General features: G+C 58.6%; 1 protein-coding gene across 1 annotated transcript; it reads left to right on the plus strand.

Annotated features, from left to right (window-relative positions):
* Positions 1-743: 743 nt before the first annotated feature.
* CALR (calreticulin) lies at positions 744-10,978 on the plus strand. Its single transcript, XM_065575593.1, is given in 10 exon segments — positions 744-924; positions 5,221-5,267; positions 5,269-5,323; positions 5,882-6,085; positions 6,415-6,509; positions 6,610-6,819; positions 7,046-7,159; positions 8,138-8,281; positions 8,733-8,825; positions 9,644-10,978. Coding segments are annotated over 10 exon segments (1,251 nt in total). The 5' UTR covers positions 744-836; the 3' UTR covers positions 9,845-10,978.
* Positions 10,979-11,472: the final 494 nt, after the last annotated feature.

Genomic DNA, 11,472 nt, shown 5'->3' on the forward strand with positions numbered 1-11,472 from the left:
ACAAACCCCTGCCTTTCAGCCGAGGACTCAGAGCGTTCCATAATGGTAGGCTGGTATCTTCACAGAGAGGGAAGTGGGGCCTAAGGGAGGTGACCAAAGCCTCAGGAAAAGTCAGTGGCAGAGCTGAGTAAAGAACCCAGGAGTCCAGGCTCCCAGCCCTGCTGTGCTGCCCACTGGACCCCGGGCCGTGCCCAAAGCGAGGCACAGAGCCAGGATCCCAGCCTGGGGCCCCATCCTGCTACGGTCAGCATCTGCTTGTATCATCATGTAACATTATGTCACGGCGCCCTATTGTGTCACAACACGTGGCATCGCCGTGGCGATGTCACCAGGTCCCCTCCTTCCCCCACTTGGGTTATTTTATCACCTTCCCCCCTGGTGGTGGTTATGGGGTGGGGTTACCCTCCGCCCTGAGCCAGGGTGGTGGAGAGGAGAGAGAACTACCCTCAGCACAATAACTATGAGCTGGCCCTTTAAGAGAGGCCGAAAGCTCACGTGACCTGCCAGGCGGCGGTGACACAACCAGCTAGGGGAGGGGGGCGTCTCCCCCCGAACGCGTGGTCGCTCCTGATTGGCCGAGCTCTGCAACCAATCGGAAGCGGCCATCTGGGACGCCAACGTTCGGGGGCGCAGCCTCACTCGTCGGGCAGGGTGCCGGCCAATGGGGCCGCGCGTCGCTAGGGCTCGGGCCAATGGGGCGGCGGCGGGGGCGGGCGCTGGGCCGGGCCGGGTATAAGTGCGGCCGCCGTCGGCTCCGCGCCCGCAGTCAGTGTCTTGGGCGCCGCTGGGTCAGGCTAGGCCGGCACCTCCCGGGGACTAGCGCGAGACCCACCGCGATGAGCCCGATCCTGGCGCTGTGCGGCCTGCTGGGCCTGGTGGCGGCGGGGCCCGCCCAGTACTTCAGGGAGGAGTTCGGGGACGGAGGTGAGGGGGGCGGGGCGGTGAGGGGGGTCCCCTGGGGGCAGGTCTCCATGGGGCCAGGCTCCCCCTGCAGGAGATGGGGGCGGGGGGGGGAATGAAGGGCAGGTGATGGGGGTCTCCATGGGGCCAGGCTCCCCCTGCAGGAGATGGGGGGGTGGGGAATGAAGGGGAGGTGTTGGGGGGTCTCCATGGGGCCAGGCTCCCCCTGCAGGAGATGGGGGTGGGGAATGAAGGGGAGGTGTTGGGGGGTCTCCATGGGGCCAGGCTCCCCCTGCAGGAGATGGGGGCGGGGGGGGGAATGAAGGGCAGGTGATGGGGGTCTCCATGGGGCCAGGCTCCCCCTGCAGGAGATGGGGGGTGGGGAATGAAGGGGAGGTGTTGGGGGGTCTCCATGGGGCCAGGCTCCCCCTGCAGGAGATGGGGGTGGGGAATGAAGGGGAGGTGCTGGGGGTCCCATGGGGTCAGGCTCCCCCTGCAGGAGATGGGGGCGGGGGGGGGGAATGAAGGGGAGGTGATGGGGGTCCCATGGGGTCAGGCTCCCCCTGCAGGAGATGGGGGGTGGGTGGGAATGAAGGGGAGGTGCTGGGGGGTCCCATGGGGTCAGGCTCCCCCTGCAGGAGATGGGGGGTGGGAATGAAGGGGAGGTGCTGGGGGTCCCATGGGGTCAGGCTCCCCCTGCAGGAGATGGGGGGGTGGGGAATGAAGGGGAGGTGTTGGGGGTCCCATGGGGTCAGGCTCCCCCTGCAGGGGATGGGGGGGGGAATGAAGGGCAGGTGTTGGGGGGGGGGTCCCCTGGGGGCAGGTCTCCCCCTGCAGGGGATGGGGGGGTGGGTGGGAATGAAGGGCAGGTGATGGGGGTCCCATGGGGTCAGGCTCCCCCTGCAGGAGATGGGGGGTGGGTGGGAATGAAGGGGAGGTGCTGGGGGTCCCATGGGGTCAGGCTAGCCCTGCAGGAGATGGGGGGTGGGAATGAAGGGGAGGTGCTGGGGGTCCCATGGGGTCAGGCTCCCCCTGCAGGAGATGGGGGTGGGGAATGAAGGGGAGGTGTTGGGGGGTCTCCATGGGGCCAGGCTCCCCCTGCAGGAGATGGGGGGTGGGGAATGAAGGGGAGGTGCTGGGGGTCCCATGGGGTCAGGCTCCCCCTGCAGGAGATGGGGGCGGGGGGGGGGAATGAAGGGGAGGTGATGGGGGTCCCATGGGGTCAGGCTCCCCCTGCAGGAGATGGGGGGTGGGTGGGAATGAAGGGGAGGTGCTGGGGGGTCCCATGGGGTCAGGCTCCCCCTGCAGGAGATGGGGGGTGGGAATGAAGGGAGGTGCTGGGGGTCCCATGGGGTCAGGCTCCCCCTGCAGGAGATGGGGGGGGTGGGAATGAAGGGGAGGTGTTGGGGGTCCCATGGGGTCAGGCTCCCCCTGCAGGGGATGGGGGGGGGAATGAAGGGCAGGTGTTGGGGGGGGGGTCCCCTGGGGGCAGGTCTCCCCCTGCAGGGGATGGGGGGGTGGGTGGGAATGAAGGGCAGGTGATGGGTGGTCCCATGGGGTCAGGCTCCCCCTGCAGGAGATGGGGGGTGGGTGGGAATGAAGGGGAGGTGCTGGGGGTCCCATGGGGTCAGGCTAGCCCTGCAGGAGATGGGGGGTGGGAATGAAGGGGAGGTGATGGGGGGTCCCATGGGATCAGGCTAGCCCTGCAGGAGATGGGGGTGGGGAATGAAGGGGAGTGCTGGGGGTCCCATGGGGTCAGGCTCCCCCTGCAGGAGATGGGGGTGGGGAATGAAGGGGAGGTGCTGGGGGTCTGGCTAACTCTGCAGGAGATGGGGGGTGGGAATGAAGGGGAGGTGCTGGGGGGGTCCCATGGGGTCAGGCTAGCCCTGCAGGAGATGGGGGGTGGGTGGGAATGAAGGGGAGGTGCTGGGGGTCCCATGGGGTCAGGCTAGCCCTGCAGGAGATGGGGGGGGTGGAATGAAGGGCAGGTGATGGGGGGTCTCCATGGGGTCAGGCTAGCCCTGCAGGAGATGGGGCGGGGGTGGGAATGAAGGGAGGTGATGGGGTCCCTTGGGGTCAGGCTAGCCCTGCAGGAGATGGGGGTGGACTGAAGGGAGGTGATGGGGAGTCCCGGGCGCTAGCCCTGCATGTGGAGGGGTTAGTCAGGGTTGACTAGTCTCTGGGCTGGGGGGTGTGTGGGTACAGTGAAGGGCAGGCTCTGAAGAACAGCTGTGATGGGGGGTTCCCCAGAGTGAGTGTGCCTCTGAGAGGGGAGGGGTCAGTGTAGATCTGCTTTGGGGGGGGCATTGGAGTGAAGGACATAACACTTTTCTGTAGTGCTCGCTGTGCTGTCAGGCTCATGGGTGGGTCTGGGCTTGGCAGGGAGGATTAAATAGGGTTCAGATCTCGGGGGTTACAGAGTTGGGGTGTGAACATAGGGGGTGGTATCTAGGAAGATTAATGTGCAGTGCATAAATGGTCCCTGCAGAACCGAAGGAACTCTGTGGGGGAGGGGGGGAAATCATAATAGGATCAATTGAGGCCATATAGAGGTGGCTCATTCCATATGGATGAGCCCACCTCTCTCTGTGAGGAGGCAGGCCACACTCACAGTGGGGCAGAGAATCCTGTTGGGAGGCAGGAATTCTATTTCACCCACAAAACATTTAAATCTTACACCCTAAAATCCTGCTTTGGCTGGTCAGGGCTCTGCAGGATTTGGGATTGTGGGTTGGGAGTACTGAGCTAACCTTCATCTGTCTCTTATTACAGAGAGTTTCGTGTGCCATGGGCTCAAGAAAGCATTAGGATGTCAGTTTAAAGCCTTTTCAAAAGAGGCTTTGAAAATATTTGGGGGGGGGGGGGGGTGAGGGAAATCTGCCTCCCCCTCCCCAAATCAGTACATAGCAGATCAGATTTAAAAACTCACCTGGTAGCAGTTCAGTAGCTGAAACTGTAAGAGCCTCTGAATATACAGCCTCTTACAACACAGCCTGAAACCAGAGGCCTGGTATCTTACCATGCTTCTTGGATAAACTCAACCTGAGAGGGCATATTTGCCTCCTATAGGCAGCAGCTGGTCTCCTGAATTTAAGGGCTTATAGAGGGGAGTTTCCTTCTCTAGAAAGGAGGCAGGGCCTTTGGTGGGTGTGTGTGGCTGGAGGCCTTTTTAGTTTCATAATTGCCTCCCTGTGTAGTCTAGACTGAACGGGCAGTGGGGAATCGATAATTAATTATTGGGCCCTGTGGGGATGAGTGTCTGTTCTATAAGGACTAGGGGTCAAACCATTTTGGGGGCCTATCTAAGCACATGCCGACTGTACAGCCCTACGGGGGTTGGGCACCATGTGCAGGTCTGAAAGCAAAAATCCGCCCTAGCGGATGGCTGGTGCAAAGTTATCTGGCTCCGTAGATCTCCGAGCAGAGCGCTTCCTGGCCTCAGCTCAGTCCCGCTGTGCCCGGGTGAGAAACGGTATAGATGCAGTGTGCATCTGGGGCGTGCAGCTGTGACCGAGCCAATGAGTTCGGAAGCAGGTGTTGTAACTTGTTTGGGAAGCTGGTGACTCCTGCCTGAAGGACTTAGGTGAACCTATGGCTCTAAAGGCTGTGACTGGACCCCTTCAGACAAGGCCTCTGCTTCTGGTCCATGATGCAGCTTGCAGTACTAAGGGATGAGAAGTGGCTGGCCAGCGCTCTAGATGGATGTCGGGGCATGCTGATCAAAGCACTAACAAGCATTATAAGCTGCCAATGCAGGATTGACTGTTAAACAGCTGCCATGTTCCACCCCAGAGGAGCGTGCATTTCAGCAGCGGGGTGACAGTCCTTGTGTGTTGCCTGTCCTCTTCATGAAGCGCTGGGGCTCATGGGGGAAGAGAAATGCAAGATCCTGTTCCACACTTAATCCTCTGCCACACACTTACATGGTCAACTTTCACTCTGCCTGCTGGATGAAGCAGGCCCATCATTGCATATGGGGTGGGGGAGTGTGGTCTAGTGGCCTGGCTGGAACAGAGGCACTGGGAGTCAGAACTCTTGGGGGGGGCGGGGGGAGAGAACAGGCTCAATAGGACCTTGGGCAATCCGCTTCCTTTCCACCTGCTGAAAATGAGGCCCTTGCCCTGGCTCCACGGGTGACTGAACACTAGCCAGTGATGGGCTTCGAGAGCTCTTCTCTGGCCTGCGGTGTCCTAGCGAGGTGGGGCCTTCCTCACTCAGTGACCAAGGGTGGGCTGGGTCTGTAGCCCACATGCCTCTCCTGAGTGTGTGGTGATAGCGAGGCGGCTGTTAAAACTTCATGCCTGTGTCTTTTCCCCACAGATGCCTGGACAAGCCGCTGGGTGGAGTCGAAGCACAAGTCGGACTATGAGGAAGTTCAAACTGACGGCGGGCAAGTTCTACGGGGATGCGGAGAAGGATAAAGGTGGGAAATCGTGTTCCTGCTGCATTGTTGTGACCCCCAGGATGCACTAGGGAGATCGGGGGCCTTTGCTCTTTGCCAGAGGAGCCAATGGGCAGGATGGTTGAGTTACTACTTGCCTATAGATCACCCAGCACTTCTATAAATACCCTAGTGTCAGCTCAGCCCAGTAATTCCTTCCCATCCCATTCTGGCTGTAATGGGTTAGTCGCCTGGATTGTGTGCGCTTTGGGACAGGGCTGCCTCTTAACTGTCTGCACAGGTCCATGACACTACCAGGGTCCAGATAACAGCGCATGGCTGGTGAAGCTGGCAAAACCCCCATAATGCACCTGTGTACATGGCTGGGGGGATAATCCCTTGCTGGTTGCCACCTCGTGCCCTGAAGCATTAGCTGTAAGATGACCAGCATGGTGCCTGCCTACAATCTCCCCTGCTGGGGAGCTGAGAGCAAACAGGCCTGTTGCCCGGATGTGCTGAGCTGTGAGGCTAGCTACTGAGGGATCACGCTCCCCCTCCCTGCTGGCTCTTGACTATGTGTTTTTCCCCTCCCCTTGCCAGGCCTCCAGACGAGCCAGGACGCCCGTTTCTACGCCCTGTCTGCCCGCTTTGACTCCTTCAGCAACAAGGACAAGACCTTGGTGGTGCAGTTCACAGTGAAACACGAGCAGAACATCGACTGCGGTGGTGGTTACGTCAAGCTCTTCCCCTCGGGCCTGAGCCAGGAGGACATGCACGGGGACTCGGAGTACAACATCATGTTTGGTGAGTGCCTGCGGGGTGGGCTCTGCTAGCCATGGGCCCAGACTGTGGTAGGGTCTCATGTGCAGCAGGGTGGGGCTTGCACAGTGTCTGGAGGGGAGCAGCAGGGGGAAGAGTCCAGTCTGAGCCCCATTCAGCCCATGTTCTCTCAGCTGAGCCTGCCAACAAGACCAGTGTACGCCCCAGTGTGGGGATGTGCTTGTGGTGAGCTAGTCGCTGGTCCTCCTGGGGGCTGAATTTGCTAGCTCTCCATGCTGGAATAAGGTGACTTTCAGCCCCTCCTGATGCAGGCTGGGTTTGCTCCTCTGAACTGTAGCTTGTTTCCAATCCAGGCCCTGACATCTGTGGCCCAGGGACCAAAAAAGTGCACGTGATCTTCAACTACAAAGGGAAGAACGTCCTGATCAACAAAGACATCCGCTGCAAGGTGAGTCTCCTGGCTGCCCTGTGACATGGGCCTGGAGTGAGATCTCCTTGGCCCTGAGATGAGAGCCTTCATCTAATCCCCGGCTCCTTCCCTTGTCCAGGACGACGAGTTTACCCACCTTTACACCCTCATTGTGCGGCCTGACAACACCTACGAGGTGAAGATCGACAACAACAAGGTGGAGTCAGGCAGCCTGGAGGAAGACTGGGACTTCCTGCCTCCCAAGAAGATCAAGGACCCTGAGGCCAAGAAACCAGAGGACTGGGACGATAGGGCCAAGATAGACGACCCCGAGGACACTAAGCCAGAGGTGAGTTGGGAGCTGCAGATCTCGGGATGGGCAGAGACTGGCACCATAATGCTAATCATTTCTCCCCGCCCATGTGGCAGGTGGTGGGGGATAGCAGCTGCAGCTCTCGCTGTGTGTGGCTGGCTGGTGTGGACGGGGTAGTGGAGGGCAGGATATCCATCAGAGCGAGGAGTTGGTGGAGAATCAATTCCTGACATCTGCCTGGTTCTCTTCCTCTGCCCCTCAGGATTGGGATAAGCCGGAGCACATTCCCGACCCTGATGCCAAGAAGCCAGAGGACTGGGATGAGGAGATGGATGGGGAGTGGGAGCCTCCGGTGATCCAGAACCCAGAGTACAAGGTAAGGCTGGCCCACGGGCTGGGTCTGCAGCGGGGGTCTAGAGTGCCTGATTGTAAACTTGCATGAACGTCGTGGCCTTCTGTTGGTTGAGGAGCCGCAGCCCTGCTGCAGTCAGTGCTGAGTATCTGTGTACCCAGGGGATGAGGCCTGACACTCACCAGTTACTGCCTTGGAGTGACAAATGCACCCGTTAAGGTTTCCTGCCCTAGAGAAAGGCATGAACCCCCATAACACCTCTGTGCAGTGCCAAGGAGCATTCCCTTATTGGTGCCACCTCCAGCCCTCTGCAAGGGGATGGGCTTATGCCCTGAAGGGGGGAGATCAAGACTCTGGTAACTCCAAACTATTGTGGCAACACTGCACCAGTCTAATCCTCTTCACGCTGAGCTAGTCCTGGGTAAGGAGGGACTCTGGGACCTACAAGGGCGGGCTGGGGAGCAGAGATTGAACAGACACGTTCCCTGGTTGGCACGTGGCTGCTCAGTCCTAGATACCAAGGCCAGAGGGGACCATTGCGATCCTCTAGTCACGTCTGACCTCCTGCCTAACGCAGGCCAGTGAACTGGCCTGCAGTAATTCCTAGGTCAGAGCTTCCGGGGAAAATCCCCAGTCTTGATTTTAAAAACGGCCAGTGATGGAGAATCCACCATGGCCCTTGGTTCAGGGTTCCAGCACGGCGTGGGAAGAATCCATGGCATGCTAGCACTGGGCTCCCTCGATGGCAGCCTCAGCCCAGCCCAGCTGTAGGTGAGAGCCCTTGTGTTCCAACTCCCCCTAATAAAGTCTGGGCCTGTGATCCTCAGGGTGCCGTGTGCACCGAGGGAGGCAGCCTGTCCCACTCCTACAGCCGCAATAGCTTCTGGCAGAGCTGGTGTCCCGAGGCCAGGCCCGTTCCCTGAACTTTCTCCCCCTGTAAGACCAGCTGCAATCCCTCTCCCCACTCGCTGGTTTCTCACCTGCTGTTCTCCTGCTCCCCAGGGGGAGTGGAAACCCCGCCAGATCGACAACCCTGACTACAAAGGGAAGTGGGTGCACCCTGAGATCGACAACCCGGACTACACCCCCGACTCCAGCCTGTACTCCTACGACAGCTTCGGCGTCATCGGCTTGGATCTGTGGCAGGTGCGCTCCTCCCGAGAGGGCTGGCTGGGAGCAGGACTCACCAAGCTCTCTATCACATAGACCATGCCACCTTGCGCTGGGGTGGGAACTCGCCTTTAACTGGGGTCTGCTTCAGACCGAGCCCCAGCTGCATTAAAGTGCTGGGGTATCCAGTCTGAGACGGGGGGGCCTTGTGCCTGGCTGTGCTGCCCCCTGTTGGCAGATACCGTAACTCTCCCTCAGGGACTCCTGGCTCCTGTAAGTCTGAACGTGCTTCCCAAGCCAAAACAGATGCTTCTCTTGCCCAATCGGCCTCTGACTCTGAGCAGCATTAAGTTCTCTTCTGGGCAGGACTTGACTCTTAACCCTTGTCTTGCTGGCCGACAGCCCCCTCCCCTTCGCTTGGGGGGACATGGGCGAAGGGCGACCGGCTGCTCCCTGCTGCGCACTCACTGGCTCGCTGTCCTTTCAGGTGAAATCTGGCACCATCTTCGACAACTTCCTGATCACGGACGACGAGAAGTTCGCAGAGGAGTTTGGCAATGAGACCTGGGGAGCCACCAAGGTAATGACTGTCCCGGGGAGCGCTCCTGCTCCTCCAGAAGTGATTTCCCCTGCCAGGACAAGTCCTCCTCCCTTTGGGTCAGCATGGGGGGCACCACCGCTCTGAGCCAGAGCCCATGACTGAGTCACCCCCTGAGCCGGAGGAAGGACCCGCAGCTGTTCAAGGGGCTCCACTGGGAATCCTAGTGCAGGGAAAGGCAAGCTGAGACCAGGGGCTTTGCAGCATCTCTTGGGCTGGGAGGGTGATGGGGCTGTTCCGTTCTAATGGGGCAGAGAAACACCTCAAACAATCTGCTGTGGAGGGGGAGAGGCTGGACAGTCCAACAAATGTTCTGAAACCTAAACCCTCTAATCTAATGGCCGCCCATCCCCTCCGAGTGGAAAGGGGCTGTCAGGATGGGTCTATGGCTGAAGCAGGACTTCTGGCCTCTTCCACTGAGGTGCTGGGCACATCCCAACCGCTCCTGGCCTGAGTTTCCCTATCTGAGTGAGGCAAATCATCTTGCCAAGGCGTGAAGGTTTAAGGTGGTCTGAAGCTGTTCAGAGCATTGAGTAGAGTCCAGCCTCCTGGCCTACTCCGTTCCTTGCAGCTTCTCTCCTTCCTCCAGGTACTTATCTGAGCTCCTGGCCCAACCCAGCCCAATGGCAGTATCCTCCCCCCTCGTGCTGATGGGGAAACTGAGGCACGGGCTTGCCAAAGGTTACCCAGGGAGTCTGGTAGAGCAGGGAATTAGAACCTGGGGCCCAGGCTAGCGCCCAAACCGCTCGCGCCATCTTCCTGCTCCCTTTTGGCTAACTCGTGTCGTCATCAATCTCCAGGATGCTGAGAAGAAAATGAAGGAGCAGCAGGACGAGGAGCAGAGGAAGAAACAGGAGGAGGAGGACAAGAAGCGGAAAGAGGAAGAAGGGGACGAGGAGCCCGAAGGGGACGATAATGAGGAAGAGGAGGACGATGACGATGATGAGCCGGAGAAGGAGGAAGAGGAGGAAACGGAGGGACCGCTGAAGGACGAGCTGTAAAAAGCCGTTCCCACAGCACCGCTCCTCCGCTGAGCCTCACCTTTGGCCCACACCATGGGGCTCGCTTGGTTAAACCCAAATAAGGAGAGGGGGAGGGGATACAGTAATGTCTCTATGAGACTTGAACTTTTTTTATTGGTGTTTTGTTTGTGGTTTGTTTTTTATTTCACATGCCCCCAATGCCATCAAGGATCCAGTCATGTGAGTCCAGGTCTGGGCCCTGCAGTGTATGAATGTATGCTAAGGTTAACTGTAGAAACGTAACCCTTGGCTCAGACAGGAACAGCAGCAGCAACTACTCTTAATGGTGGCTGGCTTCTCTCCTGGCTCCTGTCCTCCAGATGCTCTGCAAAGGGATATGTAGGAAGCAGCGAACCACTTGCCCTCCTTCCCCAGTCACCTGCCCTGCCCCATCCCTTCTCACACGAAGCAGATTCCAACCCCTGCTCCCATGTCAGTGACCTGAGTGGGCGGGATGGTAGGGTTGGCTTTTCCTCCATCCTAGCACAGCTTTGGTGAACCAAGGGGTTGGAATCTACTAGACTGCAGTATTATGCCTCATTTTCAGCAGTCTGTTCTCCCAGGGAACTGTCCAGCTGTGGGGGGAGCTCCTGCTTAAAATGAGTGGATGGATCCATGTCCCACTATGTTGCTGCTGCATTGTTTGACAATTGAAGCGGCTGTCCAAACTAGATCCACAGTTGAACAGAAAGTGCTTTTAACAGCTCAGACTAAGTGGGATGTGTAACTAAGCAATTTCCTCCCCTTTCTTTGGACTCTAAAGCAAACATCTGTAGTTCCTTGATCTTCTGTAACATGCCTGACACCTCGGGAATCCCCTTGGAAACTGCATAGAGCTATTGTGGAGGGGAAATGGGGCACGGGCTAGAATGACGAGAATGTTCTTTTGGTGAGGGAGGTCACAGAATGCTGGGGTGGGGGGAGCCTGGTGGACAGAATGGGGGTTGGTAGAGGGTAAGGGAGCAGGATATGGAGTCCAAGCTTCTAACTACTCTGAACTGTATTGTGGGTGGGAGTGAAGGGCAGCGGTAGGGGTTCAGAGACTTCTCATGTTCACACTTGAATGTATGAATGATTGAAGAAAATTTCTATTAAATTAAATTTCATGTCTAACCTCTGGCCTGGTTTCCATAGGGTCTCTTATCTGAGTGGTGTGCAGTCACTTCCGCTGGGGGGAACCAGAGTAGTAGCTAAACCAATCACTTAATATACTCCAGCAAGGCTTTTTAGCTATCTAGCAGCGGTATAGCAATTGTAAAAAGAGAGCAATGGTCTCGGGTGCAGGCCCCCCCCCCCCCCCCCCCCCCCCCCCGAGATACACCATCCACATTTCAAGTGGGAAGACACAGCCCCCCTCTGGTTTAGCCCCTCTGCCCTCTAGGGCTGGAAGGACTAAAGTGAGTGGCCGTGTGACCCTGCCCTGTGCACCAGCTCACAAAACTGCTTTGCGGGCAGGAGCTTGATGGCTTTTGGGGGCCCAAGGGGGCCAGTCGGTTGGGAGATGGGCAATAGGCTGCCACGGAGCCAGGTGCTGGCTAAGGAAGGAGCCAGGCCCCCGCCCCTCGGTCCTGCTGTATAGTGGAGGATCAGTGCGGCTTAGCCCGCGG

Source organism: Chrysemys picta, chromosome 22 (assembly GCF_011386835.1).
Source record: "Chrysemys picta bellii isolate R12L10 chromosome 22, ASM1138683v2, whole genome shotgun sequence".
NCBI classification, from domain to species: domain Eukaryota; kingdom Metazoa; phylum Chordata; order Testudines; family Emydidae; genus Chrysemys; species Chrysemys picta.